Consider the following 16575-nt stretch of genomic DNA (forward strand, 5'->3'; position numbering starts at 1 on the left):
TCTTCCCAACTCTGCACGGAGTTGGGTGGGAGATTAATGTACCAGGCGAAAGCTGAGCCTGTCAGTGAAAAGTTAAACAGTCGTAGTTTGTAAAAATCACTATTGACGTCCCCACACTGCGCTGTGAACCGAGCCACATGTTCTAGTGAGGATAATGATGATTCCCCGGCGAAGAGGCTGAAATCGGGGATCTTAAATCCTCGTGGGTATTCAAACCTTTCCACATAAGCCGGGTACGGGTGAATGAATTTTGGAAACTTCGGCCCTTTTTTTAGGGCCGAATCAATCATTCTCTGGACTTCGGTCACGTTTATGGAGGCGACTTCTTCTCCCTGGCTTGGTCCCTCGGCTCTATTCCCTGGTCCTCTTCTTTCTAAGGGGATTGGTTGTGGCCGAGCGGACCCTCTCTCGGCTGGTATGGGCACATTCGTCGGGAGCTGCCGCGGTTGGCCGACCTGGCCATCTTCGAAAGCTTTACTGACTAGTAGTTCAAGCATTCTGGTCTGTGTATCGCTATTACTACGTATTGCGTCCAGCAAATCATTCATCTTCTGACCAATCGACTGCTCGACCTGACGATATTGTTCATCCAGTCGTCTCCGAAGGAATGTCCTAGTTGGTGGATCGGAACCTTCTCCACCATCGTCATCACAATCTTCTACAATCCCTTCCATGAACATTCCAGCTGTTTGATTCGGGACTGTGGGGTTGTAAGGTTGTCCGCCGAGACAGACTTCACTCTCCCGGCGTGTTATACTAGTGGCCTCGGGCGGCGCAATTATGATCGGATTTTTTGTAGAATGCAAATCCTGCCCAAGGCCTTGCACTGGCAAGTCAGTTGTTGACTTTCCCATGGTTGTTTTCTGCTTCGTAGACCGTGTCTCAATGGTCATGAACTCCGAAGGTTTAGCACAATGGTCCCACCGGGCGTGCCAAAATGTTGATCCTAAAAATTACAAAACCTACGTGGCGCGCAGGCCGAGTAACTAATAAGCTAACTACGTCCTTCGGTCGAATGCGGGGCGTGCCAACTCGTCGGCCGAGCCTGGCCGAGGAGTAAAATCTGTTGATGTAGCTTTGAGCGCGTTGCGGACTTCTTTAACTTGCGATTGCGACCGAGGAAGGAACACTCTCGGTCTCTGGGTTCTACAGCCTGAAGACAAGGCTGCTACTTCTGCGGAGTTCACAAATCGTCCGAGCCCGATTCGGTCACTGTGATTATATTCGTGAGAGTATAAGCACGTCGAATCGAGACCAAGGTGTATGGGCACAGGTACTCGAACGTGATATATGTCTTGATGGTAAACGTAGTTCGGCCGTCGGAATGCCGAACCCTGAAACTCACCTGTGAGTATCCAATCATAAAACCACTCGGCAACCAGTACGCCGAGCAATGTAATTCGTAACACCTAACTATGCCGAGAAAGCTTAGTAAGGTGACCTCTGCCAACAAAGGTTCGAAAACCTTCCTCGACCGAGACTCCTTCATCCGACCCTTCTTTTCTCTGACTCTTGACTTCATCTACTTAACTCTCCCCATAATCTTCTCTCCCGTATTCGCGGGCCGACGATTTCCAATTCCAATTTTTTTTTTACCGACAACCCAGCTATCCAAGTCGTTCCCCACTTTTTTGTTTTTTTTTTGGTAAACCAAGTCGTTCCCCACTTGCACTTGCTCTCCCCCTTTCCTTCGTACATATTTGACTTCATAATATTTTCCTCATCTGAGTAACTTCCCACATATATATATATATATATATATATATATATATATATATATATATATAACCCTCTTCTCTCTTCCCATACACTCTTAATCTCAATCGTCACCCACCGCCATAAAAAAACCAAAACTCAAAAAACACCCACCAAACCCCCATAGATCATCGCCCAGAAATCAGGTTAGTCTCAATTTTATTCACTTTGAAAGAATAGTTGCCGGTGATCGAGTCTTTGTGTGTAGTTCTGCTCGGGTAATCGAGTCTTTGTGCGTAGTTCTGCTCGCCTGATCGTTTTATCGTGCGTAACAAAATCTATCTTTTTGTTTTTGGTACTTTAAGCAGTTGGATATTTCGTACTTTTGATGAAATACCCTAAAAGCTTGTGTTTTTGGACTGCAAATCTAGACCATGTCCAACATCCCCACTTCTCTCTCTGAAATCTGCTTAACCCTCTCTCGTCTCACCATGTCCGAGGCCGATCCGTGGCCATTTTCTTGAACCAAATCAATCTCTGACGAAAACCCATTCACTTCTCAACCCAAATTTCAAAACGCACAAGACAGATTTTCCTCCTTTTTCTCCCAAACAAATGGCGAAGTTCAGAGGATTCAAGCTCGGAAAGCGCCTTTGCCGGGTCAGCCGGTGGTTCTTCGTCCGTTGGACCCGAACCCGACCCGAATATGCCCGGCTCAACCCGGGTTCTCCCTCCTCGGCTTGCAGCTACAAACCCATGTCAAGGCTGCTCACCTACGATGCACAGACACGGCACATCGGCCGCGTATCGCGTGTCAGATACGCAAATGGACACGATACGCTTCTGGTACGGTCGGATACGCGTTGGATACGTATCTGGATCAACAGATACGGCGTTTGACAGATGGATACGGGTATCCGACGGTTTAGATACAGGTATCCGACTGTCTAGATACGGATATCTGCACCATGACGCAATCTGGTGGAAGGACACCTCGCAAAGAAGATGACGCAATTTGATGGAGGAAGGCGTCGCACGGAGACGACCCGATCTAGTGGAGGAGGCTTCGCAAAGAAGATGACTGCTAGGTCAATATGCCGTTTGTTTGTTTATGTAGTAAAAAAACGACACCACATTATTATTATTATTTTATTATTTTAGGGTTTAAATGAGACTAAAGCCCAAAACTACATAGCCCACCGAATTTACACCACTACCATCCTTTCTTTTTAAGAGTTTGAATAATATAAATTAAATTTTGAGTAATTATTTTTTTTATTGTTATTTAAAATATATATGTATTATATAAATTACCGTATCCATGCCGTATCGTGTCTTAGTTTTTAGAAATTTGATGTATCCCCGTGTCGTACCGTGTCGTATCCTCGTGTTCGTGTCCGTGTCCATTCATCGTAGCTGCTCACCTGGGGTCGGAAGCTGTCCGCTGGGGCTAAATCTTTGTGCTGCAGCAAGCCAGGGTCGGGTTACAAGCGGTTGGGTCAGAACCCGGTTGAGAAAAACAAGCCTGTACGGGTGCCGAAGGGACATCTAGCTGTATACGTGGGCCAAAAAGACGGCGACTTTGACCGAGTTTTGGTGCCCATCATTTACTTTAACCATCCCCTGTTCGGGCAGCTTCTGAGAGAGGCCGAGGAGGAGTACGGGTATGAGCACGACGGCGGGATCACCATACCCTGCCCGATGTCGGACTTTGAGAGCGTCAAGACCCGGATCGCCGCCGGGTCTGGTCACCGGAGGCTGATGTGGAAGCGCAGCGCCACTCTTTAGGTGCGATTAGTGAATAGCGATGATGGTGACGATAATATTCCACGATGGATAGTGATGTTTATTACGAATTTTTGTTGAGTTTTTAGTGATTTTTTTACTTCCCTTTTGTTGACTTTTTTAGTTTTTATATTTTTCGTAGATGTATATATTTATGAAAGGAATATAATATATGTATGATTTTTTTCACAAGTGGGTTGCTTTGTGTGGTTGAAAATGGTTATGATATGATAATGATAGTGATTATGTTGGTTTTTTTTTTTTTTATGTGGAACGCAACAAAGGGTGTTAAAAAGTGATTAGGATGGCAAGATTTTGACAGCTTTAATATTATGGTGGTGTTGGTGGTGGTGATGGTATTAATTAAAAACGTATGAAAGTGGGAGAGTGAGATGGTGATTGATATTAACCTCATTGGAAATGTGGTGCTTATGAGTAATTGATGAAGTTGAATACGTCTTAAATGGAACTATGTGATTGAAATTGTATAGAGCATGTGACGGGATATTTTACTTCTGATACAAGTGATATTCAAGTACAAGACTTGAGATGCACAAAATAAATGTTTTAAATTGCTTGAACTAGAACTTTCGTGTAATAAAATACAAATATTTACCTTTTATCTCATTTGCCATTTCGAGTATACAGACATAACATGTGAGAGGAGGGTGGATTAAATCACTTATGCTTGAGAACTTGTCATTCCACTTCCACATGTCACAAAGTTTTCTAGATTATGCAAATGTTGTCAACAAAGATATTAGTACCATAAGAGTATTACTCAGCCATGGAGGTGGGCATGGTGGAGAATCTGAAATTAGAATCAACTGATGGACGCAGTTTCCTAACATGCCGCCATGAGATTCCGCCGTGTCGTCCTAAATTAATAATGCGATGCTTTAGCTATCGTTTCTCCTAAAAAAAAAATACGATGCTTTATGAAAATTTATAACGCATGTCATCATGATACCGGCTCAGAAAGCCATTTGGCACAACAACTGGTGTAGATAAGTCATCTCTCGCATACACTGCCAAAGTTTTAAAGAGATGAGCCGAATTGTTCAATATTGATGTTGTCGATAACTTGACTACCTGTAGCCCAAAGAATGTAGAATTATATCCTTAAAAAGGGGCTGCCAAGCACTACATGCAGATCATGAAACAGTTGAATGCAGTCTAGCTATGTTGTACTGTATTCCACTTGCAACTTGTCTAAGAAGACATTCAGATGGGGCGTTTGCTGGAGGGATTTTATGGTGCGTGCATGCTTGGTCTTTGGGGAGTTCGTGGTGTAACTGAGTTAGCTCGAAAAAATGGCAGATTTGTGTCCTGTTTGGATATATTGAAAGGAGTGATGTTAAAGAGATTAAATTTGCAAATTAAATGATGTGTTAGCAATAAAAAATGAGCACATTTATCAATGTTTATGTAATAATCCACTCATCAACTTCAATATTATTTAGTTTACAAAATTTAGTGTCTCTAGCATTACTCTATTGAAAGTGAGCAGACTTTTCCATTTTGTTGGGTTGGGTGACAATTATTTCAATCTTTTAGAAGAATTATAATCTTAAACAAATGTCACTCATCTAATTTGATAATGATGACAATTAAAAATTGCATTATTAAATATATTTTTTTTGTCAAAAAGTAAATTTCATTACCGACAAAGAATATATACAAACAAAAATCCCAGATACACCAAATCTCAATCTTAAAAAGCTAAATCCTCTCTCTATTCTTCTTCGACCTGGGCCGAGAAGAATGGAGTCAGAGAAAACTATTTCGGTTTTAAGCTTTGGGTTTGACTACACCTCGTAATCAGGTTAGTTATCAGCTTATGTCCTGTGATCTAGTATTTAAAAATATGGATGTTGTTTGTGGCATAAGAAGTTTGGGTCTACTTACTAGTTGTACAGCTACTTGTGTATGAAGTGACTTTCTTAGTTGCTCAGTGTGATACTCTGGTGCTTGTAAGTTAGATATATAGTCTTTATATATATGTTTTACATTCAGTCTAATCCTGCATCCGTCATTGGTTTTAATAAGCTATTTTTGTAGGTCTTAGTTGAGAGTCTTGAGATTGTGAATGGTTTGAAGCTTTGGTAATACGCCTGATAAATTGCTTATTCTCAAAACTATGCTTGGCAGGGTGCTGAACCAAATGACAGAAAAATTGGGAAACTTGTGAATATGCTTTGAAGAACCCACTGCGAATTCCCTAACTAATGCTTTTGGTGAGCTTGATGAAGAGTTTAAAGTTCAAAGTCAATTCCACAATCTTTTCTAATTCATACTTTATTTTCCATTAACCAATGTTTAATTTTATTTTTCTAGCGCTAGTTATATAGATTTAATCTTTTCCAGATGTTAATTTTGGTTCGTAAATAAAATGGCACTAACCTCACATATGAAGACAACAATTTGTTGGTTTTCAAATTCTAACAATGACAGATGTTAATTGTGTTTTGTGAACTGTTTGAAATATCATTAAGCTCAAATATGAAGACAATATGTCTGTTTAAAATTTTGTTGTAATAGGAAAAATCATGTGCATGTCCAATTCTATACGTTTGCTTTAAGTGCATATTTATAAAAGAATCTCTCTCTCTCTCTCTCTCTCTCTCTCTCTCTATATATATATATATATATATATATTCCATCTCATGTGTTTCCATTTTTCTACCCACTAGCAAAGATGTTACAAGGATTAGCAAAACGAGCACTTTGGATCAGTGTGCTATGCATTTATAGAAAGCTGTTATCTTCGTGTAAGGAGCAAATATAAGTCTTAAGTAGGTTAATCTTGTAACAGAATTACGATTTCAGCAAGAGAAGCTTTTGTCCTTTAGCCCTTCGTTGACTCTAACTTTGCATTGTATTCGTTACCACTCATATGGGTTTCCCTGTGGTCCATTTTTCTATGAAGCAATTCAGTAATTATATTTGATGCTTACAGATCATAGAGAAGTTGATAGCAGATATGTTCTTAGTGCAAGTTGCAGAAGGGTTGCAGTGAATTTGTTGAGATTTTTGTATGGAAAATTATGATTGCAAACCCCTTGAAAATCTACTTTTCTCAGGTATTTATATGATCATATCTCGGTGTTGTCCTCAACTCTAATCACTTTAACAGTTGAACTTAAGTTAACGTTATTCTTATGAAATTTGTGGGTTTGATTTTGGGTGCAGGCTACATCTGATAATTGATAAGTCAATATTATATTATATATTTCACCCTATTCTTAGTGTAATTTGATAATTATTCTGGTAGAATTTTGATACTTTGCTTTATATTTTCAATATAGGACATTCAACTTCCTCTAGAGCAAAACATGATCTAATGGACGAATCGTGTGTCTCTTGGCTTGTTCGTGTCAAAATTTTGGATTTTTCTACCAAGCGGTTATTTTTTGGTGATTAAATAAAAGAGCAGTGCGCGTTGCTGGAAATTGACATTTCTGGGCTTAAACTGCGTTTTTGGAGCCTAAGATGACCTCAGATGGGTTCGTGGCCGTCTGGAGAAGTGTTCAGAATAGTCTAGGCTTTAAATCTAGCTATTTTGGGACAGTTTTGAAGCTAATATGGGTCCAAAACGTGGCTATGCAGAATTTTGGGCGAATTTACCAAGTCAATTTAGGATTATGTTTCCTATTTTATTTTAATTTATTTAGTTACCTAGCCTCATTCTAAGACCTTTTATTAGGAGGGTTTTAATGAGGGTAGTATAAATAAGCCTTTTGGCAGACCTAGGGTTTTGGGAGAGGAGAGAACGCATGCAAATTTTGGAGAGAATATTTGGGGCAAAGCTTAGAGGTTTAAAGACTTATATTTTCAAGGTGTTTTCATTCTTTTTCTATTTCAATAAAGACTATGATTTTTAGTATGAAAATGCGTAACTAATTTTCTTTTGCTAGGGTAAGGCCATGATCCTTAGCAAGAATATGTAGTCTCTTTTTAATTTGCTTATGAATTTATGCATGCAAGTTTTGGATTGTTAATCACTGTGCTTTAAATTATCCATTTGTCTTATTTGATACAATTTTGGCGGAGGGTTGTCCTTAAAATTGACTAAGGCTTCTTGTTGTTAATGTGTAACCTCTTAGGATGGACGACACGTTTTAAAGGTTATATGATTTTTCAAAATGTTTTCATAAAACTTAATGAGTCTTGCATGTTCACATTCAATCTAGACACCACAGACGGGTTGCATGTTAGATTTAGGTTCTATGTTGGAGGTTCCAAATAGGATATACTCTAGGAAAACCTAACCTTCAAAATATGTATGTATGGTTCGTAAGTAATTTAGAAGAGCTATATAGGACTGTTAGGGTGACGGCGGAACCCTAGTACTTTCTCACTTTGAATTCTAAAAATTGTTTCCTTTATCTTTCTTTAAAGTTGTGGTTTTTAAGTAATCTTTTTAATTAAATTTGTTTTTCTTAATTTAGGTCATTAAATCACCTCTTTCAAAAGAAAAACTTTGTTTTAATTAATTAGTTGAGAATTGATTTCGCTTTGATCTCTTTAAATTAATCCATGTGGAGAATGACCTTACTTGAGCTAATTATACTACAATAACCTTGTTTCTCTTGCAAGTATTTTAGGTGTTTTTAACCCTTTTGCACAGGTGATAAAAATCCTATCAAGAAATTGGCGCCGCTGCCAGGAATTGATTTTAAATAGACTTTTGTCTATCATATTCTCAATTAATTATTCCCATATATATAAAAAAAAAATTCATTTTTTTTATTCTCTGCAAATTGTGCATGGTTTGTACCAGATCACAAAAACAACAAATTGCAGATTTTGATCCATAACCTGAATGAACAGCTAGATAGAGACTTAGAGAGTAGAATTTGCAGTGGGAACCTTCACTGCAGGGAACAATTTTGCATAATCTGTTTACGGGGGTTTTGGACAGCAAGGGAGCTATGGCATTTGTTATACCAACAGCAGGACAACCACTGAGGGAATCCCTAACAGCTCATGCCACAGAGGTGCCAAGCTGCATTACTTATACTGAAGTTGAAGATGGGTCTACGTTTGAGATAAAGCATCATATGTTAGAGATTTTACCTTCATTTCATGGTTTATCAATAGATGATCCTAACATGCATCTAACTGAATTTCTAATGGGATGCAAAAACATTTTGGTGAGAGGATTTTCAGCATAATCTATCAAACTCAGACTTTTTCCGTACACTTTGAAGGATGGTGCAAGGAGATGGTTATTCACACTTCCATCTGGAAGCATTACTTCGTGGAACCAACTCAGCGCTGCATTTTTAAGCAAATACTACATAGCTTCAAGAACACTTGATATGAGTACTCAAATTTTAACATTTGCTCAGAAACCTAATGAAGCAATTCATGAAGCATGGGAACGTTACAAGGATCTGCTCAGGAAATGTCCACATTCAGGCATTAATGGTGACACTCAAATGAATTTATTTTACAGAGGGCTGAATTTGACTACTAAGCCTCTTGTTAATGCTTATTGTGGAGGAACGTATTCAGAAAAAAATGCACTGTAAGCGTATCAATTGTTTGAGAACATGGCGACAGAATCTCAACAATGGGCAGTTGATATACCTCAAACCAGGGCTGTTTTTGAGATGTCCAGTGGGTCACCGCATGTATCTGGAAAGATAGAAAAGATGGAAAAGAAGTCAAAAAATTTTGATGCAAAATTTGACATGCTTTTACAAAGAATGGCAGCACCTGTCCGGCAGCTTACTTCAGCCGCACATACCATTTGTGGCATCACAACACATGATTTTATGGGTTGCCCACATAGGGACGCATACCCAGAGCATGTTACAGAGCAGATTAACGCATTCAATAATTATCAAAGGCCTAGAAATGATCCATACTCAAATTTTTACAACCCCGGGTGGAGAGATCACCCAAATTTCAAGTGGAATATAGATCAACAGGTTAAACCATAGTTTCAACAACAAATACAGCAACCTGATGCTCAAGCTAAACCTTCTTGGGAAGTCGCAATTGAAAAATAGGCAGATCATACTAAGGCAAGTTTTGATGTAACAAAATAAGAAATTCAGGAAACCAACCAAAACATTTAGAACATACAAGCAACAATGAAAGATCTACAGTAGCAAATGGGGCAGCTTTCACTCCAGTTTTCGGGCAGAGAACCAGGAAAATTTCCCAGCCAAACTATCTCGAATCCACGTGGAAATACAAATTGTAATGCTGTCAGAATATTGCGTTGTGGTAAAAGTTATGACAAACGTGATGCAGAAAATAAAGAAAACAGTGCTGGAGCTTCACGGGCAACACCTGTGCAGTCACAAACAAGTTCTGAAATTTCTACAGAATCTGCCCAACCACTGGACAGATCCAAAAATACTACAATACCTGCTGCAGAAAATGTAGAAAAGTCGGAACGTGTTTACGTTCCACTTATGCCATATCCCGAAAGATTGAAGCCACATGCAAAAGAGCAATAATTAACAGATTTCATGAAGACATTGGCTAAAGTTCATATTAATCTACCATTAATTGATGCAGTCAAGAACATTCCCTTATATGCCAAGTTTTTGAAAGATGCATGCACAAAGAAAAAGAAGCTTGTGGACTTCGAAAAAGTGATTCTCACAAAGCAGTGCAGTGCAGTTCTATTACAAAAGCTGCCACCAAAGAAAAAAGATCCAGAGAGTTTTACAATTTCACGCACAATTGGAAATTCTAAGTTTAAATGTGCTTTAATTGATTTGGGTGCTAGTATTAATTTACCGCATTTTTCTGTTTTTCAGCAGCTGGGACAAGGAGAAATCAAATCAACATCAATTATTTTACAGTTAGCGGATCGTTCAGTTGCTTATCCTAGGGGTATTATTGAAGATCTTATTATCAAAGTGGATAATCTCTACCTTCTAGCAGATTTTGTGGTTTTGGATATGGATGAAGATATGCAAACACCAATTATTTTGGGGTGCCCATTCATGGCAATTGCTAGAACTTTGATAGATGTGAAAGTTGACACATTGATGCTTAGAGTAGAAGAACAATCTGTTGTGTTTAATTTATTTGAAGCAACTAAGAGGCCTAGTGATATGCAAGATTGTATGAGAGTTGACGTGTTAGAAGGCATCATGTATGTAGATATTATGCCCAGTTTGACAGCAGATCCACTGTTAAAAGTTTTACATGGTTTTGAAGACACAAAAACTGAAGATGAAGAGGCTTTTGAGTATGTTACAGCTTTGGAAAGTGTTCCTTTACACCAGCTAAAGTGGATGCACGTTTTTGAGAGTTTGGGAGAACCAAAAACACCATTACAGCCACCTAAGCTAGAATTGAAGCCATTACCAGAACACTTAAAATATGTTTATTTGGGTGCTAATTCTTCGCTGCCAGTTATTGTTTTTGCAGATTTATCTCCAATTGAGGAAGACAAATTGTTGTGTATTTTGAGAAATTTTCAAGATGCCATTGGGTGGACAATTGCAAATATTAAGGGGATCAACCCAACACTCTGTATGCACAGAATTTTGATGGAGAAGGGTGTGAAACCCACCATTGATGCTCAACGCCGATTGAATCCAATCACGAAGGAAGTTGTTTGAAATGAGGTTATGAAACTTTTGGATACTGGAATGATTTATCCAATTTTAGATAGTAAATGGGTAGGTCCTACTCAAGTGGTACTCCTAAATGCACTGGAATTATAGTTGTGCAAAATGACAATAATGAGCTTGTGCCTACACGTTTAACTACTAGGTGGCGAATGTGCATTGACTACAGGAAGATCAATACAGGTACTAGAAATGATCACTTTCCGTTACTCCTTACTGATCAAATGTTGGAAAGATTGGCTGGTCGGGCTTTCTATTGTTTTTTAGATGGGTATTCAGGCTACAATCAAATTCCAATTGCACCAAAGGATCAGGAAAAAACCACATTCACCTGCTCTTTTGGTACATTTGCTTTCAGAAGAATGCCTTTCGGATTATGCAATGCACCTGCAACATTCCAACACTGCATGATGAGCATATTCTCAGGTTTGGTTGAATGAGCTGTTGAAGTATTTATGGATGATTTTTTTGTTTTTGGGGATTCGTTTGATCATTGTTTGCAGAATTTATTTTTGGTTCTTGAGCGTTGCAAAGAAACTAATCTAGTATTGAATTGGGAGAAGTGTCATTTTATGGTTAAACAATGCATTGTTTTAGGGCACTTGGTATCTAGCAAGGGTATTGAGGTTGATAAAGCTAAGATTGATGTTATTGCTGAGTTGCCCCTTCCTACTACTGTGAAGAGCATTCGTTCGTTTCTTGGACATGCTGGGTTTTACAAACGGTTTATCAAGGATTTCTCCAAGATTAGACGACCTTTGTGTAACTTATTGGCTAAGGATGCACAATTTGTTTTTGGTGATGCATGCTTGGAGGCTTTCAACAAGTTGAAAACACTCCTAACTTCAACACCGATTATTGCAGCTCCGGACTGGAACTTACCGTTTGAAGTAATGTGTGATGCATCAAATTATGCAGTTGGGGCAGTTCTTGGACAACGAAAAGACAAGATTCCTCAAGTAATGTATTATGCTAGCAGAACTCTCAATGATGCATAGTTGAACTATGCAACCACTGAGAAAGAATTGTTGGTAGTTGTTTTTGCATTAGAGAAATTTCGTTCTTATTTAATTGGGGCTAAGGTAATTGTCTACACAGATCATGCTGCCTTGAAGTATTTATTATCTAAAAAGGATGCTAAACCTCGACTTATTCGGTGGATTCTTTTACTTCAAGATTTTGATTTGGAAATTAGGGACAAAAAAGGCAGTGAAAATGTGGTGGCTGATCATTTATCAAGATTAATAAATTCTGCTACTGCAGAATAAGACACATTGCCTCTCAATGAAAATTTTCCTGATGAACAATTGTTGGCTGTCCAACACAAAACACCATGGTTTGCAAATTTGGTTAATTATTTGGCCAGGGGAGTTATTCATCTAGATTTTAGTTATTAGCAGAAAAAGAAATTTTTGGCAGATGCAAAATTTTATTTTTGGGATGAGCCGGATCTATACAAATATTGTCCAGATTAGATTATTTACAGATGTATTCCAGAAGAGGAACAAGACAGTGTTTTAAAGTTTTCATATCATTATGCTTATGGTGGCCATTTTGGGCCTAAAAGGACAGCGGCTAAAATTCTACAAAGTGGACTGTTTTGGCCTTCTCTTTTCAAGGATGCTAATAATTGGTGTAAATCTTGTGATCGTTATCAGAGAGTGGGAAATTAGTCCAAACAGAATGAGATGTCACAACATGGTATTTTAGTTGTTGAATTATTCGATGTTTGGGGTATTGATTTTATAGGACCATTCCTATCTTCACATGGCAATCAATATATTTTGGTGGGGGTTGAGTATGTTTCTAAGTGGGTCGAGGCGATTGCAGCACCAACTAATCAGGAATCAGTGGTTCTGAAATTCCTCCAAGGGATCCTATTTCTACGGTTTGGCATCCCGCGAGTTATACTTAGTGATGGGGGAAAGCATTTTATTAATAAACAGTTTGCTGCATTACTTGCAAAATATGGGATAACTCATCATGTTGCCACTCCTTACCATCCACAAACATCAGGGCAGGTTGATGTTTTAAACAGGGAAATAAAGCGTATTTTGGAGAAAACAGTTGGCTCCACTTGTAAAGACTAGAGTTTGAATTTAAACGATGCACTTTGGGCCTACAGAACAGTTTTTAAAACACCAATTGGGATGTCCCCGTTTTGGCTTGTGTATGGCAAGGCTTGTCATTTACCTATGGAGCTAGAGCATAAAGCGTTTTGGGCTATCAAGGAGTTAAATTTTGCTTACGATTCAGTAGGGGAAAAACGTAAGCTGCAACTCAATAAGCTTGATGAAATTCGCCATGAAGCTTATGAAAATGCACGCATATACAAAGACAAAACAAAGGCATTCCATGACAAACAAATTCTCAGGACAGATTTCCAGCCAGGGCAGAAAGTGTTGTTATTCAGTTCCAGATTAAAGTTATTTCCAGGGAAATTGAAATCTTGATGGAATGGGCCCTACTTGGTTACTATTCTCATGGAGCAGTTGACATTACAAGCGAGATTAATGGCAACACATTTAAGGTGAATGGTCACAGGCTGAAACCATACTTGGAGTCACCATTCGACAGTGCAGCCGAGTCTATGACTCTGAAGGATCCAACAATTTAATCACAGGGCTTCTGTTCAGTCTAGCTACAGACTTTAAATAAAGCTCTTATTGAGAAGCAACCCAATTTTCTAACTTTTTCATTACTTTTTGTCTGTTTTATTTCATTATTTTCCGTCTAGCTGTATTTAAATTCCTAGGCTGTCATTTAGTGTCACCAATCATCTAAAAATAAAAAAACATTCGGAAAAAAAAAAAAAATCGAAAAAAATAAGTTACAATTTTACTCGTTTAATTTTTAGTTTACAGTCAGTATTTTCTATAATCTATCTCTGATTTCATAACGTGGGTTTTTGCAGACAGCAAACAAAGCTAACAAGAATGTATACACAGAGAGATTATTTTAGGCTGGAATCATGCACCCAACAGCAAGTCTACATTACCATCAACCACATTCCTAGACTATGCTGACATATAATGCAGAAGTTACAAAGCTCTTGCAGAATCACTGGTCTAGCCACAAAAAGATAGAACATTATACCTCCGTTTTGCTATGCGGCCATTCTTCAATGCAAGCCTTAGACGCCAATGAGCTGCTTTTGTGGACCTCCAGTGTTCTTGAAACAAAACAAATCAAGTTGATAAGTATTGAGGAGCTTCATTATTTTTATGCAGATCTACACCTTTTAGTTTCAAAGATGCCATGTATGCCATTATTGAAGTTTGGGGGTCGGGTCTTTATCCGTCTTCCGCAAGGTTAAAGTTCAAAGAGTCCATATATGTTCAGGGGTGGATCCAGGTTTTCATTCACTATTAGTACGGGAAAAGGCGTGTTCCAAGTTCAACATTCTCATTCCCATATAGTTCCCAGTTATTCCTTATATTTTAGTTTGGGGGTGATCAGGTTTTTGTTAAGTTTTTATCATGGGCAGAAGGTGTTCAAAGTCCGACATCATCATCCACATCCAGATCACCATTTTATTTCTTTTTGCGTTACAAGTCCCGGTTCTCGGTGTTTGAAATATCACAGAATATCACACGAAAGATGCTTTGCAGCCATACATGCTGAGTAACATAAGAACCGAGGGATGAGTTTTCTACCTGTTGCAGTTCCAGGAGTTTGCCTGTTAATTTTGCCATTTTGAACCACTGACTCTGCAGCTTGGGTGTTCTTTTCTCTCGGATATCAACTGGATCCAAGCTATCGACACACAGAGCCAGAAATTTGAGATATGAACTGACATTGCACCTTATCTTTGCGGTACGTAGTAAGAACATTTCAAAACACGCGTTTGTACCTTTTGCATGATCGGATCAGTGCGGTCCGAGAGGATTCTTTTATTTTTCTCCCTATAGCCGACAGATCCGTGAGCATCTTACACACATTTTACCTCCGACTGTCATCATCCATGCAAACCAGCAGATCCTCAACATGCAGGCATAGCACAGTCACATGCGAGTATGAATTGTTAGCTTTGGTTTTCGATCCGTGTTATTTGTGTCTGGCTTGGCTGTTTTTCGTCAAATCTGGGGTCTTTATCCTTTCTTCCGTTGTTATGCCATCATCCAAGCCTTCGAAATCTGCTGTGTGCATAAATAAGAACACGGATGGATGTTATATTTTTTTTCGCCCTTTGGTCAGTCACATCACAGAAAAATGTTACTTAGAATCTAGAATCAAAACCAAAGTGTAGGGGAGACTGAGTTTCTACTTGCTGATGGATAAGTTTTGGATCATTAGCTATGGATCTATGAAGATTGGGTGTTGGTGCCTCACTTTTGTTGTGGATCCGAAAGTCCTCGCAGAGAAAACAGTTGCACGTGTTAGTTCTTTACTTTTCCCATGCAAATAAGCTCAATGGAACGCAATGGCAGCAAGGAAAGAGTTTTACCTTTGAGATTTCGGGTTTTGTTACCGCAACATTGATGTTGCAATGAAGTTGGAGGAGTGGGTAGTGTTTTCCAGTGTAGAGAAATGAGAACCATTTTAAAGAAAAGATGGCTGAGAGAAATGTGAGACCTCTCAGTTTCTATAGAGCAAAAGGCTTAGGATTCCTCAATATAATTAGAAATGAGAGAGACGAGACTCTTTTGAAATGACGAGCTCTGAGCTCTAGGATCGGCTCTCGGCTCGAGGTTCCAAGTGCAGACATGGGATAAAGGAATCCAAAGTTTTTCACAAGCCTGTGCGCGTGTGAGGTATACGAATGCATTCCGTGTGTCTCCATTTCTTTTGTTTTCTTCTTGGACCTTTGCGTTTGAGGATTGGGTTCAAACCCAAACGTTTTTCAATGGGCCCCTTTATCATCTTCCCTCTGCCCAACGCTTATCCTGCACCATGGTTTCAAAATTCCAACCTAAGATGCTAAGTCAGCCTATATAGCGCCAGTTCTAGGTCACGGGTTCGACTCCAGGTGTGTCCACTTCTTTTTTTATTTTATTTTATTTCTTTTGTAGTGTATCATTTTATTGGTTGCTTGTCTTTTGTTTTATTTTTCGTGTGTCTATTTCTAGTTATTTGAGGAGGTTATTTATTTTTATTTTGTTGTGTTAGTTTTTTTTTCTTCCCGTTTTTCTTCTATTTTCCACACTTTGAGGACAATGTGTGATTTAAGTTTGGGGGTGGGAATTAGAATTTCTAGGTTTTTAATTTTTGAGACAATAAAAAAAAATTCACTCTTTTTAAGTTAATATCCATAGATTATTTTAACTGTTAGAACAAATGGACGTGGTAAAGGTTAATCCCATAGTAGAGTTTTTTCTATTTATCATTGCTTAGACACTAATTCATGAGTTATACTTTGACAATTTGCACATTCACATCGACATGGTTTGTGGGGAGTGAGATTGAAACACTTACTTTTAGTCTAAGTTTAATTTTTGTTCTAAGTAAAGTTAGTTATTGTTATGAATAAAGTAATAATTGTTCCACCCGA

General features: G+C 38.6%; 1 protein-coding gene, 2 long non-coding RNA genes and 2 pseudogenes across 6 annotated transcripts; 3 read left to right on the forward strand and 2 right to left on the reverse strand.

Annotated features, from left to right (window-relative positions):
• The first annotated feature begins 2270 nt into the window (after positions 1-2270).
• Positions 2271-3672, forward strand: LOC137748360 (auxin-responsive protein SAUR36). The gene is made up of 2 exons (XM_088684203.1): positions 2271-2468; positions 3120-3672. The coding sequence occupies exons 1-2, from the start codon at positions 2311-2313 to the stop codon at positions 3481-3483; spliced, it is 522 nt and encodes a 173-aa protein (XP_088540329.1). The 5' UTR covers positions 2271-2310; the 3' UTR covers positions 3484-3672.
• Positions 3673-5201: 1529 nt separating this feature from the next.
• Positions 5202-7396, forward strand: LOC148698612 (uncharacterized). The gene is made up of 3 exons (XR_015951968.1): positions 5202-5305; positions 5632-5717; positions 6440-7396. It is a non-coding gene; the product is annotated as an uncharacterized LOC148698612 (long non-coding RNA).
• Positions 7397-8786: 1390 nt separating this feature from the next.
• Positions 8787-15765, reverse strand: LOC137746653 (uncharacterized). Of its 3 annotated transcripts, none has more exons than XR_015955735.1 (5): positions 15417-15765; positions 14938-15220; positions 14741-14840; positions 14181-14256; positions 8787-9123 (listed from the first exon to the last, which is right to left on the reverse strand). It is a non-coding gene; the product is annotated as an uncharacterized LOC137746653 (long non-coding RNA). The 3 variants fall into 3 exon arrangements; XR_015955739.1 differs by having other exon boundaries at positions 15352-15765; XR_015955736.1 differs by having other exon boundaries at positions 15324-15765.
• On the reverse strand, positions 8802-8906 carry LOC137749105 (small nucleolar RNA R71; annotated as a pseudogene).
• Positions 12773-15673, forward strand: LOC148698613 (uncharacterized; annotated as a pseudogene). The gene has a single exon (XR_015955728.1). The product of XR_015955728.1 is annotated as an uncharacterized LOC148698613 (transcript).
• Positions 15766-16575: the final 810 nt, after the last annotated feature.

This window comes from Pyrus communis, chromosome 2 (assembly GCF_041283825.1).
Source record: "Pyrus communis isolate YQ-2024b chromosome 2, ASM4128382v1, whole genome shotgun sequence".
NCBI lineage: Eukaryota > Viridiplantae > Streptophyta > Magnoliopsida > Rosales > Rosaceae > Pyrus > Pyrus communis.

What these genes read in the sequence shown, in the direction of transcription:
- LOC137748360 (XM_088684203.1), top strand. Translation starts at nt 2,311, where the DNA reads ATGGCGAAGTTCAGAGGATTCAAGCTCGGAAAGCGCCTTTGCCGGGTC. An exon ending in CCCATGTCAAGGCTGCTCAC is followed by an intron (nt 2,469 to 3,119) that starts CTACGATGCACA and finishes GTAGCTGCTCAC; the next exon opens with CTGGGGTCGGAAGCTGTCCG.